The sequence below is a fragment of the Monodelphis domestica genome, chromosome 3 (genome assembly GCF_027887165.1).
Source record: "Monodelphis domestica isolate mMonDom1 chromosome 3, mMonDom1.pri, whole genome shotgun sequence".
Classification (NCBI taxonomy): domain Eukaryota; kingdom Metazoa; phylum Chordata; class Mammalia; order Didelphimorphia; family Didelphidae; genus Monodelphis; species Monodelphis domestica.
Genome location: NC_077229.1, coordinates 289,274,419 through 289,299,070, shown reverse-complemented (window position 1 = coordinate 289,299,070; position 24,652 = coordinate 289,274,419). Strand labels below are relative to the sequence as shown.

General features: G+C 37.6%; 1 protein-coding gene and 1 pseudogene across 1 annotated transcript in view; one reads left to right on the top strand and one right to left on the bottom strand.

Annotated features, from left to right (window-relative positions):
• Nucleotides 1-24,652, top strand: part of CCDC178 (coiled-coil domain containing 178) — a 682,244-nt gene that overhangs the window by 176,286 nt on the left and 481,306 nt on the right. The window contains exon 13 of the mRNA XM_056821069.1: nt 9,611-9,764. Coding sequence (XP_056677047.1) covers nt 9,611-9,764 — 154 coding nt within the window. The remainder of the gene's footprint in view (nt 1-9,610; nt 9,765-24,652) is intronic.
• On the bottom strand, nt 4,154-7,406 carry LOC100618470 (mediator of RNA polymerase II transcription subunit 8-like; annotated as a pseudogene).

The window sequence follows — 24,652 nt, the reverse complement described above, 5'->3', positions numbered from 1 at the left end:
TCCTGCCCAGGATGCTTTCCCTCCTTAATTCTCTCTACAATCTTCCCTGGCTTCCTTTAAGAATCAATTAAAATCCCATCTTTTACTGAAAGTCTTCTCCAATCACTTCCAGTGTCTTCCCTCTTAATTATTTCCTATTTATTCTGTATATGGTCTGTTTGTATAGATTTACTTTTTGTCACCTCCATTAAATTTCAAGCCCCTTGATGGCAGGAACTATCCTTTGCTTCTTTTTGTATCCCCAGCAGAGGAGATACAAAATTTAGATCCATAATATTTAACAACTGATTTTTTAAAATGAACATAACTCCATGGTTACACATCTGGAAAGATAACAGGAGATTCAAATTTAGCACAAGACCTGGCACCAAGTAGGTATTTAATACATTTTTGATTGATTATTGATTATTGGTATAGTGGGTGTCCTTGGTGTAGAGATGAACTTGGAGTTATGGAGACCTGGGTTTATATCCATATTGATCATTACCAGCTGTTTTCTGGTAACCTCTCTATACCTCAGTTTCCTCTTCTGTAAAATAAAGGCATTGAACTAGAGAGCCTCTAAGATCCCTTCCAACTATTACATCTTAGAACTTACACCACTTTTCTGCTCAAAAATTTTTAAATAATTTAAATAAAAAATAAAAATGAATAAAATAAAAAGATGACGTAAAATAAATTTAAAAGACAAAATTAAGATAATAAATAAATCAAAATCTTCACTGACTCTCTCCTCAGTCTGTTGTTTAAGATTCTTCACAATCTAGCTCCCATGGATCTTTCTAGACTTACTTCATATTATACTCCTTCTAGTACTCTCTTCTAGTCATATTGGCTTACTAACTGTTCCCCACACCATACATCACATTTCTATTCTTTTCTTTTCTTTTCTTTTCTTTTTTTAATTTTATTTTTATTATCATGCAAAATGCACTTCCATCATATCACTGTTGTAAGAGAAAACTCATATAGAACCAACCCCCTTCCCCAAATAAAAGCATAAATACACTGATGTGAAAGACAGTATGCTTTGTTCTTCATCCATCTGACTCCAAAAGTTCTCTCTCTGGAGGTGGATAGCATCCCCCATCATAAGTCTTTCAGGATTGTCCTAGATCATTGCATTGCTGAGAGCAGTCAAGGTTTCACAGTTGATCATTGTACAATATTGCTATTATTGTGTACATGTTCTCTTGCATAGATCTTATCTCTGGAAAGATTTCTGCTCCTCTTTCCATCTGAGCTGGAGAGAGGAAGAGACTGTCTTATTTTTCAGTTCCAGACAGGGGTTTCCATAAATTGCAAGGACTTCTAGGGGTTCATACAAAGAGGCATCAGGGACTTTCACTGCTAGAATATGCTCTTTATTCAGAGATGTAACAAGCAGTAAATAAGTAAATAAATAAAATGACGGAGGAAACAGAAATTCAATCTTCCCAGCTTATAGATTTATTAAGCAACATATGCCAGTTGCTCAACAAATTCAGGACCAGGCCCTTTCCTCATTAGGGCTGGACTCTGAATACAGGAGACAGACTTTTATACATGAAAAACAATCAAACAAGACCAATAAAAGAAAATAAAATAACATTAGGTCATTGGTTTTCCAATTAGATGAAAGAATAGGGACTTTCCAAGTTGGCAGGGGGAAGACTGAAATATCTCCCTTCTCCCCAAGTATCAATAAACAATCAAAGGAACATGAAAACAATAGCTGATTAAAGGATCAGAACAGGACCAGTTTTCAGATAAGACACAGGGGTTGCCTGAAATGTACTATTATGAGAATATAAATATTATGAGAAAACTCTTCACATCAGTCTTGGGATTTGAGTTTTGGTCAACATCTCCTAGGTCTTTGATTAAGGGTCTCAAAACAGTGGATATAGGTGATCCAGTTATCCAGCCACTCTAGGTAGGTTTCAAACAATGCAATAAAGTTTTCTCATAAGACAGAAGTTGGACTAGGCCCATAATTGAATAGAAAGGGAACTGAGCTAGCTCCAGAAATGAGTCCCAAGATGAAGTCAGTGGCTTTTTTTTTTTTGGTCATGACTTTCAGATAGTCCAATAATTCTCATATTGTCTCTCTTGGATTTTTTTTCCCAGGTCAGTTGTTTTTTCAATGAAAAATTTCATATTTTCTTCTATTTTTTTCATTCTTTTGATTTTATTATTTCTTGATGTCTTATGAAATCATTACCTTTTACTTGCCCAAATCTAATTTTTAAAGACTGATTTTCATCCATGATCTTTTGGTTCTCCTTTTCCATTTGGTCTATTCTACTTTTCATTACACTCTTTTCCTCATTGGACTTTTTTTGCTTGTTCTTCCAGTAGGTCAATTCTGGTTTTAAATCTACTTATTTATTTTATTTCTGTATCTCTCTTTTCATTATATCAATTTTTCTTTTTAAGCAATTTTTTTTTTGCATTTCTTTCATTCCCCCTCCCCCTTCCCCCCACTTTTCTTCTGTCTTACTTGGTGGTTTGTTTTTTTAACTCCTTTTTGAGTTCTTCCAGAGCTTGCAACCAGTTTCCACATTTTTTTGGAGTTTGTACGTTTGCTTGTTTCTCACCATCTCCTATTACTTGTTTTTTTGTTCCTTTTTTCTGTAGATTTTCCAGGGTCAGGAGCCTTCTTTGCTGCTGTTTGTTCATTTTCCTGCTAGAGGACTGGGAGTCCTGCAAGTTGCTGGTCATTTCTGTCTTGCAGGGTTTTGCCTTCAATGCCACTGTCATGGAGACTTGAGTGTGCCCAGTGCAATGGCTCTGAATCTCAACACCAGGACCTAGAACCTCCAGGGATAGGCTGGCAGTACATTTTTGTTACTGTAACCTGCATCCCAGAATCCTGAGGCTGCCCAGGTCCTGGTTCTACGGTTGGTGTGCCAGATGGTGGTGGTTGGCCTGTTTTAACTTGTGCAGTTATGTCTCCAGTTGGTCCTCCCTTTTGTGTATTCACTCTCTCTGCCTAACTTCCACATTGTGCTTAGTGGGAAAGCCCTCTTGCTAGTTCTGCTTTGTCCTTTTGAGGCATTTTTTAAAGATCAGTTTGGAAGGATATTCAGAGTAGTGTCAGGATTTCCTTGCTTCTAGGTTGCTATCTTGGCTCTGCCTGGCTCAGTGGATTGAGAGCCAGGCCTAGATGTGAGAACCTGGATTCAAATTTGGCCTCAAATGACCAAATGTGATAGACTTGGCTACTCTCAGCAATACGATGATCCAGGACAATTCCAAAGGACTTTAGAACAAAGAACACTATTCACAGCCAGAGAAAGAACTGGTGGAGTAGAAAGGCAGATGAAAGCACACAATTTTTCACTTGTTTATTTAAGTATATGTTTGGGGGTTTTAATTGTAAAAGATTATTCACTTACAAAAATGAACAATATGGAAATGTTTTGCATAATACACACATAACCCAAACTGAATAGCTTGCCAACTCCAGGAGGAAGGGAGACAATTTGGATCACATAACTTCAGAAGACTTAGGTGGAAATTAGTTATTAAATGTAATTGGTAGAAAAAAATAACCAAAAAAAATCTGGCCTCAGATACTTCCTTGCTGTGTGACCCTGGGCAAGTCACTTACCTTCAATTGTCTAGCCCATAATGCTCTCCTGCTTTGGAAACAATACATTGTATTGATTCAAAGACAGAATATAGGGGTTTCATTTTTTAAAAAAATGAAGCCTTAGGGTAGGCAGACCACCCAGGTTGTGAAAGACCTTATAAGCCCTGAGGGGTCTGACTACAACTGGGGGGAGGGTAAGCAGATAGTGACTTGGATTCCTACAGAGGGGTGAGTGCCTCAGACATCCATGTTAACATTACATTCTGGCATGGGCATAAAGGTCAAGGAGCTTCCCTGAAGCTGGACAAAGCTCTCCCAGAGGTGGTCTTGCATCCACAGCCATACAGAGTTGGGATCACTTCTGCCCCATAGCCATAGGGTTAGGCCTGCCACCAACGTGCTTCTCCAGCTGCCCATTGATGTCCCAACTGGATGTCCCTCTAGGCATCTTGAACTCATTCTCTTTCCTCCTCTTTTCTTCTCTTTCCTATTACATGGAAGGCACCACCATCTTCCCAGCTGCCCAGGATGGTGTCCAAGGTATCACCTCTTCTTGAACTCACCGCACAGATCCAATCAAATATACAAAGCAGTTATTAAGCACTTCACCAAGCACTATTACCAAATCATTTCTTTTTCCACAGTATTTCTCATGTGTGTTTCTTTCTCTGTTCATAGCATGGCTACTTTAGTTTGGGCCCTCATTGCCTTTCATGGGGCTAATCTCCATGGCCTGATGACTGGCCTCAACTCTCTTCCCTACTCTGGTCCAGCCTCTGCTTGGCTTTAGATGTATCTCTGGCCATAGTACCTTCCTTCTTAAGCAAGCATGGCCTTGACTAAATACCAACTCCATTTGTCCCTTTCAGCTCTGGAGAATCTGGCCTGGTTTCCTCCTTCCTTTCCTAGTACCTTACTTTCCTCCCTGAGCTGGTCTACTACTCCTCACCCACTGTACTCCATCCTCTGACTGCAATCTTTGGACTGGCTGTGCCCCAGGCCCAGAAAGTTGCCCTCCTCACCTCTGCCTCACCGTATACCTGAGTATCTTCAAAACTCAGCTAAGATGCCACCTTAGCAAACAGCCTATGGACATGCTCTTATAACTGCAAGGGGCAGATTCCAGAGAGGACTGACCCCCTATAGTAGGAATGCGCTTGTGCCAACTACTACCAGCCTGTGTTGGAGCTACTGGTCATTTTCACCTGAGGAGATCTCTAGATCTAGATCCACAGAAGAAACTGAGGCCAGTGATCTTTCCACTATGGCATGATTGGCTTTGAGTAGCCCATAAGCAGGGCTGGCCTTGGCCTCTAACACTTGGCTTATCTAAAGCAGCTGGGGCTCCTTCCCTCCATTGTTGGGTCCAAGCTGGTGCTTGACCCTCAATGCTACTGACCAGGAGACCGGCTGGAGCTCCAGCTGCAAACTAAGCTGAGTGAGGGGTAGCAGACACTGAGTCCAAATGAGCTTCAGGGAAGGTGCCATGGATAGAGCACTAGCCTTGGATTCAGGAAGACTTATCTTCCTGAGTTCAAATTTGGCCTCAGATATTAGCTGTGTGATCTTGGGCAAGTCACTGAACCCTGTTTGCCTCAGATTTTTCATCTGTCAATCTGGAGAAAGCAATGACAAATCATTCCAGTATCTTGGCAAAGAAAACCTCAAATAGCATCACGAAGCATTAGACACAACTAAAAATGACAAAACAACAAAAAAGGGTGCTGAAGAGAGAAATAAATCTTGAGCTGGTGTCCAGGGTGGGTGTTTGGAAGCCTTGCCTCCCACAGGTCCTGATTGCCTCCAAGGCACAGAGAGGTCACTGTCCATGGAGGATTGTTTCTCCACCAGGCTGCTTCACAAAAGGGGATTTGTTCCCAGCTGTCAGGGGGAAGTGGGGGTGGTAAAAGGCCTGCTCAGAGCTGGTGTGGAACATTTCAGAGGCAGGGTGGTGATCTGGCAGCCTCTCTATCAGGCAGAGGGATGAGGAGGGTGAGCCAGCTAGGTAAGGGCAGTATCTGTGGCTTGAGACAGGAAGAGAAAGCTGGGACAAAGGGCAATTTTGGGAAAGTCAGAGGTTGGGCAATGAGAACTGTGCTCATGACAAAGTCAGTGACAGCTAGAGGTAGGAGGATGGCCTGAGAAAGTCTAACGTGAAATTCTAAAATTCTCATGGGAGGGATCTAAAGCTACTAGATTGGGTAAACCCATCATCTGCCCTGGGGCTCCTCTTCTCATTCCCTGCCCCTTCCAGGAAAGGAAAAGGGCTACCAACTTGCTGCAAACTGCCCCGAGGGGACAGGAGAACACCCAAGGCACTGGCTATTCTTCAGTGGGTGCTTTTTTCTCTTGAAGATGAAAGGTTGTATGTCCAGAAGGAGCACAAGTCTAACCTAACCTATCTTCTAAGTCAGTGATGGCAAACATCTTAAGAGACGGGAGTGCTGCATGACACCCCCTCACCGCCACCCCTGTGCCCGATGGGCCCTGCCCACCCCTTACTCCACACAGGGGCATTCCCATTGGGCTGCTGGGCAGAGGGGTGGGTGAAGGGGGGAATATCCTCAGCAAGTGTAGAGAGGAGGGGAGAGGAGCTCTACTCAAGTCCCTCTGCCATTCTAGCAATGAACTGGGGTGGAGGGGAGGGGCAGCCACATGCCCACAGAGAGTGCTCTGGATGCCATCTTTGGCACATGAGCCATAGTTCACCATCATTGTTCTAGGGCCTCTGCTCCCCTGAGGCTGGCTTCTGGGTCCCAAGATTCTTACTTCACAGAAGAGCAGATGGGGCCCAGGAGAGCTGAAAGGATTTGTCCAAGGCCCTAAAGACAGCATTGCAGACACTGAACTCAAATGAGCTGGGGAGTGGGGGGGCGAGGTGCTCCCAAGGCAAGGAGGTGCCCCAGTTCTGGTAGGAGACTTGAAGAGGTGGCTGATACAGGGAAGCATGGCTCCTGAAGGGCGTGGTCATTTTGAAGGATTCCTGGGAGTGCCTGGAGTGGCCAGAAGAGCTTGTGGCCTGAGGCCTCTTCTCAACAATGGGAGGTGGATTGGGTAGGCCTGCCTCAAGGCTATTAACAGTTGAGAAATACTTTTCGTTGGTAGGGGTGCATCGAAGCTGACTTGATGTTGGTTTTTATGCCGCTTGGCATCTTACCTGGCTGGCCAGTTTGCGCCATCTGAACCCCGCTGAGCAGAGTGCTCTGTTGCTGACTGGGTGTCCCTGTCATCTGAACTTGCTGAATGCCCGATGAACGTCCAGGAGGGCCCCTGCCCCAGGTTGGCCTGGTTGGCCAGGTCCACTGCTGCCTGGAGGCCTCCAGTTGGATAGACCCTTGCCAAAGGCAACTGCAGCCACCAGGGCGTTGGTGTCTGTGGGGTTAAAGGTCTGCTTGTTCTGACGGAGACCTCCACTTTCTGATTCCCGCTCCTCTTTGCTGATTTTCTCCAGTAGATTGGAGCACATTTTATTCAAAGTCTGAATTTGCTTCTGGGCTGCGTCAGTGCCAATTCGAGCAGCATCTGCGGTCAGCTGCTTCTCTTGTTCTTCCACTTCCGGGTCTGGTTTGGTTCTCAGGTGATCAGGAACCACCTCATGACTGAAGACGGGAACTTGTCCCTCTGTCTGCCGCGTGAGCGCCTCATCACGATCCGGGGACAGTACCAAAGGAATGATGACCTGATTTCGGAGCAATGGGGTCTTCTCATGCTTGAGGACTTTGTTGAGGGTATTCAGCTGTCCAGAGAGTAGAGCAAAGCTGTCCAAGACTGAGGGCCTGCACCTCGACAGCAGCAAAAGCCTTTCCTCCGTTTTGGTGCTCCGCCTCATAATTTCCGCTGCCGGAAGCTCTTTTCTTCATAAGCTTGTCCACATACCTCTAAGGACCCACCTCATCTCCTCTGCCTCTTGGAATCCTGATCTTTCTTCAAGGCTTAGTACAGATGTCACTTCTGACATATTTTCTTTCTTTCCCCTTTCTGTCTATTCCTCCACCATCATGAGTGTTTTCTCATTTCTCAATTTTTCTTGTATCTACTCATTCGGTACATATTTCATCTATCTCTTTCCTTTTGCTAAGCAGAATGACAACTACTTGAGGGTCAGCATTATTTCTCCTTTGGATTTGTATGCCCACTACAGTTGAGGGGCATTCGCAGAGACCATTCATTCTGCCCATAAAATGGACAAGAATATTTCCATAGCCTGCCTGGCTATATTGTTAGCCATCCTTCCTCTGATGGTTTCCAGAGAAAGGAAAACAACCAGATGCCAAGACATCCCATTTCACTTTTGGATAGTTTTAGTTTTTAGGAAAATTTTCTTCCTATCAAGTATGAATCTATCTTTGAAATGTCAGCCCATTGTCAGTAGCCTTGTATCTCCAAGGCCAATCAGATCAATCTCTGTCCCTTTTAACTCTTGCATATGGAAGTATTCAGCGGAGTGTATAAAAGTCATATAGTAGATAATTAATAACTGTTGAATTTAATTTTAGTAGATGGATAAATGTCTTCCTCATGAAAGAAGAGGTGTATTCCTGCATCAATGGTGCTGAGAATATTTTGGAATTTATAAAGTCAATCAGCTAATTTTCCTTAGGAGACACCCCAAATCCTGTGAATAGCCCTCTCCTATACTCACACTTATTCTAATTGAGGCTTATACCTGGGCCTTAAAAGAGAAGGGCATGATAAATAAGAATATTCTCCTTCAGGCACTGGAACATCAAACACTTTTATCAACCCTGTCCTCTTTCCCACTTTCCCTGAAGAGACTGTGATAGAGTAGAAGATAGAAAATAGGAGGTTGGGGGAGCATTGGAGTTGAGAAGATCTATAGCTAATTCTGTCAAGTGGTGCTTAGTATGATTAACCTCTAATGAGATGGAGGGAGTTTCCACATTGGAAATTCCCTCTCCAGAAATACTGATGGAGTTGAAGCATTCACTCAGTCTTTCATAAACACATGTAGAAACTCTTGCACTATGGTCTTTCAGTCCAAGTGATACTATTTTGGAAAATCAAAGAGTCATGAAAGGAGCAGGGACATTGGAAGATAACTAGGTTTTGATTAATTTTGACTTTTATAAGCACATTTTAGCAAAAGTAGTGAAATTTTAAAGCTATATAAAAGTTGCAAAATTGATGGCAAATTAGGATCAAGAATCTCATATAATCTCTCTAAATTGTTCTTTCTTTTGTTTTAGAATAAAAACAATAAAGGAAAGAGGAATAAGAATTTGTTACTAAACATAGTATACAACTTATATGTTTTGTTTTATTTTTAAGCTTTTTGTTAAATTTTTAAACTTGTTGAGAAAATCAGCTTTATACATATAAATCTTTTTTTCCAACAGCTTTTCATCTCTAAAATCTTGTGGAATATACCCTAACCAAAAATGAAAGTTGGCAGAAAAAAAAAACCCTTCAGCACAAATACTTTTTAAAACTAAAAAATGGTAGCCTAAAACTTAATATTTTTATAAAATATCATAATATTGACTTGTTTTGTGTCTATACTTGAAACTAAAAGTTTTCCTTGAATGATAAAAATATATATAAAGATATGCTTTAATAATTTAGATATTAATAGATGGCATATATTTGGCATTTTCTGATTTACAAAGGGGTTTTGTTTATAAACTCATGTGGTCCTCACAATCCTGCAAAGAGGTATATCCTCATTTTTGCCCATGGTCACACAAAGCCAGTACACAAAGGAAATATAATCAGCCTTTACATTTCATCTTCTTTTTTTTAATTAATTAATTAATTTATTTTTTAAAATCCTTACTTTCCATCTTGGGGTCAATACTGTGTATTGGCTCCAAGGCTAAAGAGTGGTAAGAGCTAGGCAATGGGGGTCAAGTGATTTGCCCAGGGTCACACAGCTGGGAAAGTGTCTGAGGCCAGATTTGAACCTAGGACCTCCCGTCTCTAGGCCTGGCTCTCAATCCCCTGAGCTACTCAGCTGCCCCCTAGCCTTTACATTTCTAATGAGTGTGAATGATCATTTTTCTGCTATTCTTATAGGAAGGAGTTAAAGGTTGCTCAGGATATTAGGCAACACTATTCTTTAGAAGAAGAACGAATTCAGAAGCATATTGATGAGGATGAAGAGACATTAACTACTATGGCTGAGGAAAAAAAGGAAGAAGTAGTTAAAGTAGAGCATTTAGTAACTCAAGTGAGTATTGCATAGTTACTATAAATAAAATCTTTAATGCAAAACTATAAAATCAGAAAAACTGTGTATTATAAACTGCAGCTAGATCCTGATTAGTAGGAATAACAACCTCCTCAGATGGCCACATTATTTGAATTCATACCCATTATTTTGATTGAGCTAAAGTCTGGTGCAACTAGTTCTACTATAGCTTGTATTTCAGAAATGTGAATTTGTTCCTGTGCATTTGACACGTTAGGAAACATTTAGAACAGAATGTGGATTTCAGATTTGCTTCTGCTGAGCAAAAGAGAATGCAGAAAGATATAACACTTTACCATAACTCACAGGGGGCACTTCCACATGTAAACTTGAGGTTTCTGGTATTTGTTTTTTTTTTTAATGCAAAGGTCTATATTATTATGTATTTTCTAAAAGAGCTATGATAAGCCTTGAGTTGTGGCCAACCCAACTTACTTACAGATATGCCACAATTTATTATACTGTTGCTGTACTTCCAAACCATTTAACATGTTTAAAACTGAGCTGTTGTTTTTAGTAGGTTCCTCTCCTTTCTAAGCATCATCAACAAAGTTGTTGAACACTATTCCTTAAATCCTATATTTTTGTATAACAGTGCTTTTTGGGACACGTATACAATGTTGGTTGATTGTTGTCCTTTGCATTTGAAGAGGACCAAAAGGACATCACTATGTCTGGAGCAATGTACAGAATGTTCAATTATTTACTGATCAGACCAATATGAGCTTGGAAGACTCTACCACAGATCAGCAACAAATTGCCCGTATATGAATGTGTGGGATGGAAATGTCTCTAAATTTATACATTTCTTTTGAGCGCCTAAATTCTGCTTTGTTCATAGAGCACAGGGCCTTTTTTGATGTGGATTTGTTATCAATGAAGAACTGATTGTACCATATATTTAAAAACATTTATTGTATACAAAAATAATTTTTAACTTTTGTTTTCTTTTCATTCATGAATTCTTTGTCTCTGCCTGTCTCTGTCTCTTATGTTTTTTTTCCTATTCCCTCCTCATTGAGAAGGGAAGCAATTTGAGAGAGTTTATATATGTACTGACTATATTACAGCTGTATTGATTATATTACATATAATTATAATTTTGAATAGTGCAAATTAAAAATACATGTGACTACCTCAGGGGAAAGTCATTATCCACAGTAACTGTTATCTAAAGGACTTTTACAGACTTTTTGGTTTCTTTTTTGTCAGTGTAGAAATTCTTAGCATGGGAACTCACTTTGATTTGCTAAAAGTCTCTGAATATTTCTAAAGAAATAGTCATTAATGGTAAATTAGAATTCAAAACATAATTGTTTTGATTTATATTCATAACATAAATATGATTATATTCATAATATAATATAATTGTACCAGTAGTTTAGGATTCCATAATTTCACTAGTGTCGGTATTCCCTCCACTGCTATGGATGACAACTTCTCTATTTCTTAGCAGACAATATTTGATCATGAATTGTTGTGGCTTAAACATATCTTCCATCCTCATTTCCCTCCACTCAACCCTACAATGAATCACTACATTCTCAAATTTGGAATTACTTTTATGGCAACTTCAGACTTCCATTGCCCAGGAAATATTCCCTTTATTGGTCAGAAAGTTCTGTTGTGAGATCATATTGCTTACAAAATCACCTTCCTGGGGGCAGCTGGGTGGCTCAGTGGATTGAGAGCCAGGTCTATAGACAGGAATTCTTGGGTTCAAATCTGGCTTCAGACACTTCCTAGCTGTGTGATCCTGGGCAAGTCACTTAACCTCCATTGCCTAGCCCTTATTATTCTTATGCCTTGGAACCAATTCATAGTATTGATTCTAAGGTGGAAGGTAAGGGTTTTTTTTTAATCACTTTTATATGACTAGGTACCAGATTCCATGACTCTAGAACTTGGGGCACCTCAAGAGGCAATCCTTAGGAACTCTCATCACAGGTGTTGCCTAACTCCATTATTGAGAATTTAGACCATTGCTTCACTTCTGGGAAGAGGAGATGGAAATTATCTAGGAACTCTCATCTGCTTCTCTCTATCTGTCCAATATCTACCATATATGACTCTCTGGGGTACATGCAGCTTGCCATATACCTTTACCCCAAAATATTTGTCAGCAGTAGAAAGTAGTGTTTCTGGGCTATATGGGAGGACCCACTATTCTCCAAGGTCTTCTTTGCTCTTCCAGGATCTCAAAGACAAGACTAATAGATGGAAAGAAGACCCAGAAGGTCTGAAGTTTCCCTTTGATAGGCCAGTTGGAGAGGAGTGTATCCTCACTTTGTCCTTCAAAATCAAGAGTCAATATTCATATTGGGAACTGTTCCTATCAGTGTAACTCATTCTCTTTCAAGTGTCAGGGGGTTTCCTTGTGGTAGTCATAACCAAGGCTGATCTCCTAGTGAACTTATTAACTTTATCAGGCAGCACTTTTGATCAGCCCTTTGTACAATAACTAAATCCTGAATTGTATGGAACAATTTAGATTTCAGGAGCATAAAGTTACTTTATTGAGGCTTCACAAAAGGAATATCTTTGATCAGAATGTGTACACTGATTTTGCTTTGGAAAATATAGTGATTGTGTACATAAGTCACAATATAAGGAAAAAAATGGACTCAGTTATATATTCACTTACATATATATGTGAAACATATTTCTAAAAATTCTGTTTTCTGTTCATTTCTGTTAAATTGTTAGTCTGGCCCTCCTTAATCTATGGTGATATAAACACATGACATTAAGATATTTCTAGCTATAAATCCACCAGTTAGCAATCACTTATTGAACTCTTATTGTGGAACAGGGGAAACAAAGGAAAAAGCAAAAAAAAATTAATTACTGACTTCAAGGAGTTTACACTGTAAGGGGTTAGACCTGTGGTGTCAAACACAAACAGAAAAAAACAGGTGCGAATGGTGGTGGGGTAGGGAACAAAATGACTTAGAAAATCTCAAAATAACATGATCAGTGTTATATTCAATTTTTATTTATTTTGTTGAACATTTACATGCAACACTGGTTTGAGTTACACTCTGGAGTTTGACTTGTCTACTGTAAACAACCTGTACATTACTAGATGGGTACAAAATAACATACAGAGTAGATGGAAGTTTGCCTTGGAGGAGGAACCAGCATCTGATGGGGGAGGAGTAAAGAAAAGTCTGCTGAAGAAGATGATGTTTTGTTTTAGTTCTTTTATTTTTTTAGTCTTAAATTTTTTTATTTAATTAATTAATTTAGAATATTTTTCCATGGTTATGTGATTCATATTCTTTTCCTCCTCTTCTCCTGCTCCCTCCCATAACCAACACACAATTCCACTGGGCTTTATATGTGTCACAGATCAAGATCTATTTCCTTATTATTGATATTTGCACTAGGGTGATCGTTTAGAGTTTACATCCCCATTCATATCCCCATTGACTTATGTGATCAAGCAGTTGTTTTTCTTCTGTGTTTCTACTCCCACAGTTCTTCCTCTGAATGTAAATAGCATTCTTTCTAAGACCCTCAGAATTGTCCTGGATCATTGCATTGCTACTAGTAGAGAAGTCCATTTCATTTGATTGTGTATTTTAGTTCTTTTTGAAGCTTAATACATGCTGATTTATTGACTGACTGACAGATAATAAAGCCATTTCCCCATGTTAGTACTACAGAAAATATAGAATATTAACTACCTAGAAATAAGATGCAGTTGCATACAACGTGCTTCCCCCCCTTATTTTATTCCAATAACAAATTTACACATGTTTTCCAAGGTTACATGTTTCATGTTGTCTCCCTCCCTTCTTCCTTCCTCTCTCCCAGAGTTGACAAACAGTTCCACTGGATTATATGTGTATTAAGATGATGATGTTTGAACTGAGGAATTGTAGCTGTATTTGTAAAATTATTAAGATGTAGTGTGGACTTAGAATAGAAGTGGGCACCTGGGTGGTCCAGGCCTAGAATCAGAAAGATCTGAGTCCAAATCCAGCCTCAGACTAGCAGTGTGACTTTGGGCCAGTAACATAACCCTATTTTCCTCAGTTTCTTCATCTGTAAAATGAGCTGGAAAAGAAAATGGCAAACCACTGCAGGATCTTCGTTAAGAAAACATGAGTAATCTCTTACAATAGTGACCAATATGGAAGCCTGTTTTGCAAATAGTAATGCATGTAAAAGCCAGATCAAATTGCTTACCATGGGGGCAGCTAGGTGGCTCAGTGGATTGAGAGCCAGACCTAGAGACAGGAAGTCCCAAGTTCAAATCTGGCCTCAGACACTTCCTAGCTGTGTGGTCCTGGGCAAGTCACTTGATCCCCCATTGCCTAGCCCTTATCACTCTTCTGCCTTGGAACCAATAAACATTATTGATTCTAAGATGGAAGGTAAGGGTTTGAAAAAAAATTGCTTATCATCTGTATTAGAAAATGATAATCTGAGGAGATATATTTCCTGTTGTGATAAATGATATACTCTGGCTGACTAGAGAGATACTAGGGGAACCTGAGGGTGCCTAGTTGTAATGGAGATAGATCTTCTGGAGTGACTAGGGAGATACTATTAGAGAGAGATATTCTGGGGTTGCCTATTGATCACTACTGATGGCTAATAGACCAATATTTTTCCTACCCATCTCCTCCCTCAATCCCTTCACCACCCTCTTCTGAAACCTGTGGCTTCTCCCCTCCCCCCTGAGTGGACTCTGAGGTTTATGAGGAAACACTCTTTTCTCTTCCTTTCTCAAGTAAGGAGATTTATTGGGAACAACAGGATGGAGGACTGAAGTAAGATGAGGTGAGAGGAATGAGGGTTTCCCTAATCTATAATGATGGATAGGAAGATTATGGGAAATGTCAGTCCTGTCACAATTGTGACACAAAGTCTGTCAGGGAGATGAAGGACAACTGTTTAATCTTCTTTCTTCTTCCAATTACACAAAGCCACCAACAAAAGTTAATTTCTTCTCAGCCTGGCTCCAGAAGCCACCCCCCCCCCAAGGGTCCTTCAGCCTAGGACAGAAGCTAACATGGATCTGTCCCTGCTTCTTCCCTCTTCAGCCTGACTTGACTCTCCAACTGACTTTCCTGGGAACATTCTATTTGGAAGCTTCACCTTGATTGACAGATGATGTCCCCAGCTTTCTGTCTTTCATGCATGAAGTTCTCTCTTCCTTCATGCCTCTTTCACACATCTCTGAGAGAGGATAGGAGAGAGAGAGAGAGAGAGAGAGAGAGAGAGAGAGAGAGAGAGAGAGAGAGAGAGTTTGAATCTTATAATTTCAGAAAATGTATGTTGAAAATTGTTATTTCATGTAATTGGGAAAATGAAATATCTTTGAATAAAATTGTAAATAAATAAATGGGGAAAATAACAAAGGAAAAAAACCCAAATAGGGTCATGAAGAATCAGAAATGACTGAACAAAAACAAAGATAGAAACAGCAATACTCTGGACTTACAATTAGAGAGATTGGGGTTCAAATTTTGCCTTTAAACACTTAATAGTTGTGACTGAGCAAGTCACTTTCTCTATGTCTGAGTTTCATCTATTGAATAGGGATAATAATATTTGCTTTTCCTCTAAGGATTAAAGTAGTGTACATAATATGCTTCCCAAACCTTAAAGCATTAAATATTAGTTACCATGACTAAGTAATGATAAATTAATGAGTATAATGATAATGATAAATGTTTTTTAAAATTATATATAAATTGCTTCAAAATTATCACAATTTTAGTGAAGATGAATATACTGTTGTTTTATAGTCTTTTCAGCTGTGCTTAACTCTTTGTGATCTCATTTAGGGTTTTCTTTGCAAAGATACTAGAGTTGTTTGCCATTTTTTTATCCATTGCATTTTATAAATGATGAAACTCTGGAAAACAGGGTCACACAGTAAGTGTCTGAGGACAAATTTGAACTCAAGTCTTCCTAACCACAAGTCTAGCACCCTACTCACTGTGCCATGTCTTGCTGTTGTCTTTCCTTACTACAAAACCTTTAGAAATGGATTTTCAAAAGACCTGAACGGTTAAGCACTCAATTAAAAGCATTGATGTACAACATTTTCATGCACCAAGAAATAGAATTATTTTTAGGACTGCAAATGAAACTCTTAGTTGAACCAAAAATAAAAGATTTGTGCTGCCTAATTGCACATATGTAACCAAAATGATTTTTCAAAAATTCAGGGAGTTTGCACAATCCCTTGTTCATTAACATATATCTCTTTTCTAATTTGTGCTGGCATTTGCTTTATGTAAACAACTTCTTTCCATCCAGACAAAGAATCGTTTTTATAAACCAAAAGACATTTAATACTTGCAAGGGCTTATTTTTTATTAATGCTAATATCAAGCTATTGTTAGAATTAAAAAAATAGACTCTCCATCTCCTGTTTCTGAAATGATCCTTTCCTTTACTATATTAATTATTGTTTGGCCTACTAAGGCTTCAGAAAAAAGTATTTAAAAAATCACCATCTGTCTTGTTTCCTCTTAACAAGGTAAATGGTAAATGTAACCCTTTCCCCTCTTTTCTTTTCATTTGGTTGTATGAAAAGAAATAACTTTTTAAGGATTTCAGTAAATTTGGCAACAAATTTTATTTTCATATATTTTTGGACACTCAAATCTACCTTGAGCTGAAGAATGGTCATTCTTTAGTTTACAGTTACTGATTACTTAAATCCTTGGAACAAAGGTTAAATAAATTAGATCATATTTTCCTTTTGTCTATGAGGCAAAGTTTAATTATTTCGGACAGAAGTGTTGTGAAAATATTCAGCAGCTAGTTAATGTTCAACATTCCTCTTAAGGTCCAATGCAAATCAAAACACCAGAAAATATCTTATTAAGATGTCAGTGTTATTCAATTGACCTTTGAAAGCATTATTTTCACATTAGAAAACAGGTTTTAAAAAACACTAAGTTAAAATATTCCTTAAGAATAAGGTTAGACACTGGCTAATAACTATGTCTTGAATATTGATGGTAAGATTTTTTAAATTTTGTTTTCTTGTTTTCAGTTACATGTAGAAACAATTTTTGACAATAATTTTTGACGTTTAGAATTCAGATTTTCTCCTTCCTTCCTTTCCCCTGATTCACAAGGCAGTAAAGAGTCTGACATAGGTTATGTCAGTGCTTTCATACATTGTATATTTTCATATTTGTGAATTTTAGTTTTACTCACACCCTGCTTAGTCTTTAGAATTCTAGCAACCAAAAATGCACACACCCCCCACTTAAGAATTAAGTGTCATGGAGGAAGGTCTATGACTAGCTTGTGCTAGCAAGTGACAAATCAGAAACAACTGACTGACCCCCCGGGCTGTCCTAAGCCAAGTTTAAGACACTATTGGCACATGTGAGACACAGGAAGTGATGTAAAGAACTGCCTTTATATTTCATGTCACTTCCTGTGAAGGGGGAAGCTTTGGCGGAGTTGGCCCTGGAACTCAAGCCAGGAGGAACTTCTCAGAATGCTTCCTTTTAGACAGTTATGTGGTGAGTGATAATACTGACTCCCCTTTCCCTTGGCTTTCTGGAGAGGCCCCTTGGCCGATGCCTCTGAACTCCTGCCTGGCTCAGCCTGGGCAGAGCAATTTTTATTCCCATTCCTCTCTCTCTTATTCATAATTTATTCCTTCTATTGCAAATAAATCACAATAAAATTCCATCCTGACTTGAATATTTCATTGGGATTTAGAATTTAAATCCCTGATGACCACTAAAAAATATATTCAGTCTCAACCCTAAATTTACCCTTAACAGTCTTGGCATTTTACCCTTACATATTGCTCATGCTGTAACAGAAGACCCATATCATACATATAATAACAAATTCATGAATGATATAAAATGGAAAATGTCTTGCGTTCAATCTGATTTTAGCAGTTCCTTCTTTGTCTGAGGATAGCATTGTTCATTATGCATTCTTTGTGGATATCTTGGGAACTTGCTTTGCTGATATAATAATTTAGTCCTTCACATTTGAGCAACAAATAATATTTCTGTTGCTGTATACATTGTCTCCTGGTTCTGCTTACTTCCCTTTGCATCATTTCATATAAGTGTTTCTAGATTTTTCTGACTTCATACTATTTGTAATTTCTTATGGTGCAATAGCCATTATAGCCATGTATAGCCATTTGTTTATCTATTCTCCAAGTGATGGACAACTTTCAATTCTTTGCCACTACAAAAAGAACTGTTAAAATATTTTGGTACATTTAAGTCCTTTTCCCTTATTGCCAATCTCTTTGGGATACAGCATAGTTTTATGACCCTTGGAGTTATGTTTTCATATTGTTTTCCAGAATGGTTGTATTAGTTCACAGTTCCACCAATAAGGTATTAGTGTCTCAATTTTTCCACATTGTCACCAACAGTTATCATTTTCTTTTTTGGTCATGTTAGTCAATATGATAGGTATGAAGTGGTATTTTAGAGGTTTTAAAATTTGCATTTCTGTAATCAGTAATGATTTGGAGCATGTTGTATATAACTATAGATAGGTTTAATTTCTTCTGCTGAGAATTGCCTGTTCATATCATTTGACCACTTTTCAATTGGCGAATACTTTCTATTTTTAGAAGTTTTACAGTTCTTTATATATTTGAGAAATGAGGCCTTTGTCAAAAATAGTTGCTCAATTTGTTGTTTTCCTTCTAGTTTCTGTTGTATTGGTTTTGTTTGTATAAAACCTTTTTAATTTAGTTTAATCAAAACTAGACATTTCATTTTTCATAATGTGCTCTATTCTTATTGGGTCATAATTTCTTTCCTTATTCATAGGTAATATTTCCTGTGTTTCCCTAATTTGTATATGATGTCACCCTTTATTTCTAGATCATGTATCCATTTTGATTTTATTCTGTTGTATGGTATGAAATGTTGGTTCTATGCCTAGTTTCTACAATATTGTTTTCCAGTTTTCCCAGCAGTCTTTGTCAAATAATGAGTTCTTTCTCCCAAAGCTTGGACGTTTGCGCTTATTGAACACTAAGTTGCTATGGATATTAACTACTGTGTCTCTATTGCCTAACCTATTACATTGATCCACTACTTTATTTCTTAGCAAATACCAGATTATTTTGATGATTACTGCTTTAGAGTATGGTTTGCAATCATTGATTACCTTGATATTCTTGGCCCTTTGTTCTTCCAGATGAATTTTTTTTTTATTTCTTAGAAAGAATTTTTAGGTAGATGAATATGTATGGCACTAAATAGGTCAATTAATTTAATTAGGATTTGATTTTTATTTCATTGGCTTTGCTTATCCATAAGCAATTAATATTTTTTCCAGTTGTTTAGGTCTGACTTTATATGTGTGAAGAATGCTTTGTAAATGTGTTCATATATTTGCTGGATTTATTTTGATAGGTATGCCTCCATTTTTTATTTGTCTAGTTGTCTTTTATATTGTCTAGTATTATTTTGAACGGAATTTCCTTTTCTATCTGTTGTTGTTGGACTTTGTTAGTGCTAAATGGAAACGATGATGATACATATGTATATGTGTTTATTTTGTATTCTGTACTTTGCTAACATTGTTAATTGTTTCTGTTAGTTTTTTGGTTAATTCTCTAGGAATATCATCATATCATCTGTAAAGAGTGATAACTGTTTCCTCATTGCTTATTTCTAATTCCTTTCATTTATTTCTCTTCCCTTACTGCTATAGCAAGTATTTACAGTACAGTATTGAGGAGTACAAATTTTTATCATTGATGATTTCCTGTTTTGCTACAAATTATATTTCTTGAGGTATTTCAGTTATTGTGATGCTTTCAAATCTCACCGTAGCAAAAATTACATTCTCTGAGAAATCCTTAAAATCAATGAACAGTTACTTACTTGGTTGCTACTCCATTCAGCTTTGTTGTAGATTCTGCAAGGAAAATGAAATATAAAACTTTTGCTTGTCCTAAGTGACCTTATAATATACTATAATACTAATATTAATGCTAATGCTAATATTAGTAATAGCTAGCATTTATAGAGTGCTTTAAGGTTTTCACAATTCTTTGTATTATCTCATTTGATCCTCATAACAACCCTAGGAATTGAGATTATTATCCCCATTTTATAAATAAGGAAACTGAGGCAAATAGTTTAAATATTTTCCCAGTATTACATAGCTGACATGTGTCTGAGGTCAAGGTTTGATTTGGCTTCACTCAGGAGACAAGATGAACATATATGAAGCAATTAGGTTGTCTCCTACATTAAAATGTGAGCTTTTCCTAGTGTGGGGACTTTTACCTTTCTTTCTGTCCTTAGCACAGTACCTGACAACTAGTCAACTCTTAATATTTATTGATCAACATTAAATTTTTAGTTTCTCTATCCTTTTGGTGTTCCAATTTGTTTGATTTAGATGACTGTGTCTATTAGACCTGATTGGCTGGAGAGAGGTGCCCTGCTGAGCGGTCTATTATGATTAAAATTATCTCAAGAGGCTGTTTTGGGGGAAGACATATTTTTATTGAATCTATCCATTCATTCCTTAGGCTAGCATGATAAAATGACCTAAAGGTCTATGGCCTTTTCAAATGACTATTCAACCTCAAAGCTGGGTCAGGCAGCTTAATAAATAGTTTTAGGAGGTCATTATTCAGCCCCACCCTTGAACATGCGAAGACATTTCTAATTGGTGGATAGCTACTTAAGAAGTGGTCTATCAGACCATCCATCCTTCTCTATCCCCACAATTGGACAGATGAGGGATTCTTCACATCTGTAGGAAAACAACTCTTCTCCCCTTCATTTGTTAACCAAATTCTGCTACAAAGGAAGACATTCTTTGAGAATCCTAAGGACAAAGAAAATGAAAAAAAAGCAGTAGACTTAATGGAATTTCTGATCTAGACCCCAGGTACAGAAAAACAATAATTCTCCCTCATATACAGCAATCAATTTAGGACCTTTCTACTCTAGAGCCCTGACATAAGATTTAATATACTATATAAAAATAAACTCTCCCTGGCCTTCTTTGGGCCCTTTACTTCATCCCTATCATAAGAAACCAATCAGCCAATCAAAAAGCTTTATTAGTAGCTTACTGTTCTAGGCCCTCTGTTAAGCTTAGGGGAATATAAAACAGGAGCAAACAAAGCAGCCCCTGTCCTCAAGGACCTTCCATTCTAATAGAGGAGACAACAGTTATATAAATAGACACATATAAAATAAAATTCAACATAGATAGAAGCTAAGTTTAAAGGATAAGACACTCTCAGCTGGGGGTAAGCTGGGAAGGGATGCTGTAGAAGGTATTACTTGCATAAATCTTGAAGCAAGTCAGAATTTCTACAGCATCCCTTCCCAATTTACCCCCAACTGTGGGGGTCTTCTCCTTTAAACTTAGCTTCTATATATGCTGTATTTTATTTTATATGTATCTATGTATATACATGTTCAAGGCATTGGGGACACATAGATTGGTGTAGTAAGTAGGACTGATACAGAACTTGGAGAGCAATTATTTAATTAGTAAGGCTCCATGCTTAACCAAGTTACTAAAACTAATAACAGAATAAAAATATAATTTCAGAACTGGAAAATACCTTAGAGATCATTGATAGTATAATTCTGTTATTTTATAAATGGGGAAACCAATACTCAGATATGGCATTTTTATTTAACCTCAATCAATCAATAAACAATTATTAAGTGCCTACTATATGCCAGGAGCTTCCCTAACCATGGAGATCTAAAAAGAGGCAAAAGAAAATATTTCCCCTTAAGGAACTTAAAATTTAATAGGAGAGACGTTATGCAAATAAATATATACAATGCAAGTTTTATATATGATAAATAGGAAATAATTAACAGTTTGAAGGCACTAGATTTAAGAGGGATTGGGGAAGTTTTACTGTAGAAGGTGGGATTTTATGTGGGACTTAAAGGAAGCCAGGGAGGTTGATAGTAGGAGCAGAAGAGAGAGAGCATTCCAGGCATAGGGGACATCCAGAGAAAATGCCTAGGAGTATCTTATTCATGGAACAGACAGAAAGGCAGTGACACAAAATTAAAGAGTATGTGTTGTGGAGTTATTATTATTAGAGGTATAAAAAGTCCTGGACTTATCATGTCCCAAGGGCCAGCTCTCACCACCCTTGTAGTACTATAGTTCCCTTCCTGGTCTCTTATTCATAGCATCAGTTCATTTCTATTTTACATTTTCTCCCCTTTTCCAGATTCATACCTAGCCCTATCTGAAAGGGTTAGAGATACAGACAGGCACTGGATCTGTGATTTCTATGCCAGTGAATTATGGATTGACTTGTGCTCACTTTCCTGGGCTAAAGTTCCCTGTAATCAATTTTATTTATTATATGTATTTAATATTTATTCCTTGCAGTTGTTAATTTCTCTCCTCTTTTCTCAAGTGTATTTTCAGCCCTTTTCCATATGGCCATCTAACCCTATTAGGGATAGAAATAAATATGAACTAGGCCTGTGATTTCATAGGAACTTTCAGATAAGCAAAATTCCTCCATCTCATATCTTTTTCCTGAATCACTTTTTCAAAATATTTCTCATGTTACCTACTTTTTCCCACCTAGGACAGGAGTCATTTTGAATATCAGGGTGTATGTTGAATAAATTTGAGGGTTCATATCATGTTCATTATAGAACTTTTTAACATCATCATCCTTAGCAACTGATATTGGTAAATAAGCTGTAATTATTTTCATGGTGATCTTTTTATAAATATTGTCAATACTGCAATGTATGCATATATGTATGAATGTATTCATATTTATATACACATACATGTGGATACACACATTTATAAGCATATACACACTCAAACAACTAAATATACCATGAAATAATTATTATTTTGCTTTTGAAGTCCCCTTCTGCTATCTCCTTTTTTTGCTTCTCCAAAGAGTATCTATGACCCATCCTTCCATTTAGCAATAAATATGATTCATATGTAGGAATAACAATAAACTCTATTGTACTTATCTTCTACAATAGAAATGATAAAGTAAAATGATACAAATTTTACTTGATCCTCACATTGGTGTCCAATGTATAGTTAGTTGTATACAAAAATATTAGATGTTTATTTATATTACATTATTTATAAATTTTATTTATATATTTATAGATATTTTAAAGTTACATTATTTTAAAACAATACCATAATCTCTTCTTTCTAAAAGTCAAAACTATTATAGTAATTATGCTGAATGCTGGAGTAAATGGTAGTAGGTGAGTCTCTAAAATGATTTTTTTGGGTCACATGTTATTGTGGAAGAATTACAAGGAGAATGTAGAATTTCAGGTACAGAGTTATAATAAGATTTTGGTAACCTCTTACATTGACCAAGATGCTTTTGGCTTGTTGGGGCTGCCATTTAATCAGTCACTGGTGCTAAGACTTGTGGGTAGATAGTTCAGGAAAGAAATTGGTTGATTCTGGGAGACTTGGCAGTGCTACAGTATCTTTGTGTTTGGTTAGGACCAAAAAAAAAAAGATGGGTCCTTTTTTCTCCCTAGTCATCACGTGGTGAATGGAGGTGTTCCTAGGTGTCTCTGTCCTTCTCAGGGTATGGCTTTTCTTGCTGCACAGTTGGCATACAACCTCCATAGGAACTTAAGGCATAAACAGTAAGGAAGCTGTGATGCCTTCTTGCTTGCTCCTGTCTTTCCAAATTGTACCGACAGAGCTTACCCTAGACCTACACAGTATCCCCAGTGGGAGCATGCGTAGCATTGCTCTTTTAGACCATCCTCATATGTCCAAAGCATCCTTGACAAATAATGATTAAAAACTCTGTTCCTACAGTTGATATTCTGACATTTGAAAGATGACTTTGAAAGAAAGTCGTAATTGAAAGGATATGTGCTTTGGATTCCAAGTCCTCAACTACCTTCTTAATGACTTGCTCTTCTTTTACTAGTTTGAACAAAGTAAGTCTGTGCTTTGGTTGGGTGCACTCAGGCACTTATTGTGTTCCAGCTTCTGAATTGTTGCTCAAACCCTGGTCTCTCTTTAATGATCCGGCTTTCCCTCTGAATCCTCTTTGATTTAACCAGTATATAAACTTATACACACACACTCTATTATTTAGAAATAATACTAGCTACATAATTGTACTATATACATTTATAAAAATATATTGTTATTTGCATATTATTTCCTCCATTAGATCCCCAGTGCTCAGCACAAGCCTAGCATATATTTGGTACTTAATAAATGGTTATTGGAGTTTGACAGCCAGTATTAAGGGCATCTGCTTCTTTGGGGGTGGGGTGGAATGGAAAGCAGAGAACAAGCATTTATTTAACACTTACTTTGTGTCAAGCACTATGCAAAAGCACATTATAAATGTTGTCTCATTTGTTTGTTATAATAACCCTATGAAGTGGGTATTGTTATTATTATTATTATTATTATTATTATTATTGTCACCATGTTACAGTTGAAGAAATGGAGACAGACAGATCAAGAGATTTGTCCAGGGTTACCCAGATAATTTAAGGTTAGATTTGAACTCAGGTCCTCCTGATTCCAGACCCAGAATTCTATAGCTGTGCCAGAATTACATAAAAAGAAACTTCTTCCACTCTTTTACTTCACCTGTATTTCTCCAAATGTAAGAGGGATCCATAGTAACTATGGATCCTAGACTCAACTGGACTTGCACTTAATTTTTGCTATTTCTTGTTTCAGATAGGAACATGAGAATTGTCATTCTCCCAAGTCTTTTAAAGCCAACCATGGTTGAGGGTACAACATGATCAGGAATAGACACAATTCAATTCTTACCTTTTATGTTCACAAATCTTTTACTAACAAAAGTCTTTAAAAACCATAATTTTTAAAAAAGGCTTCAGTTCTTTCTC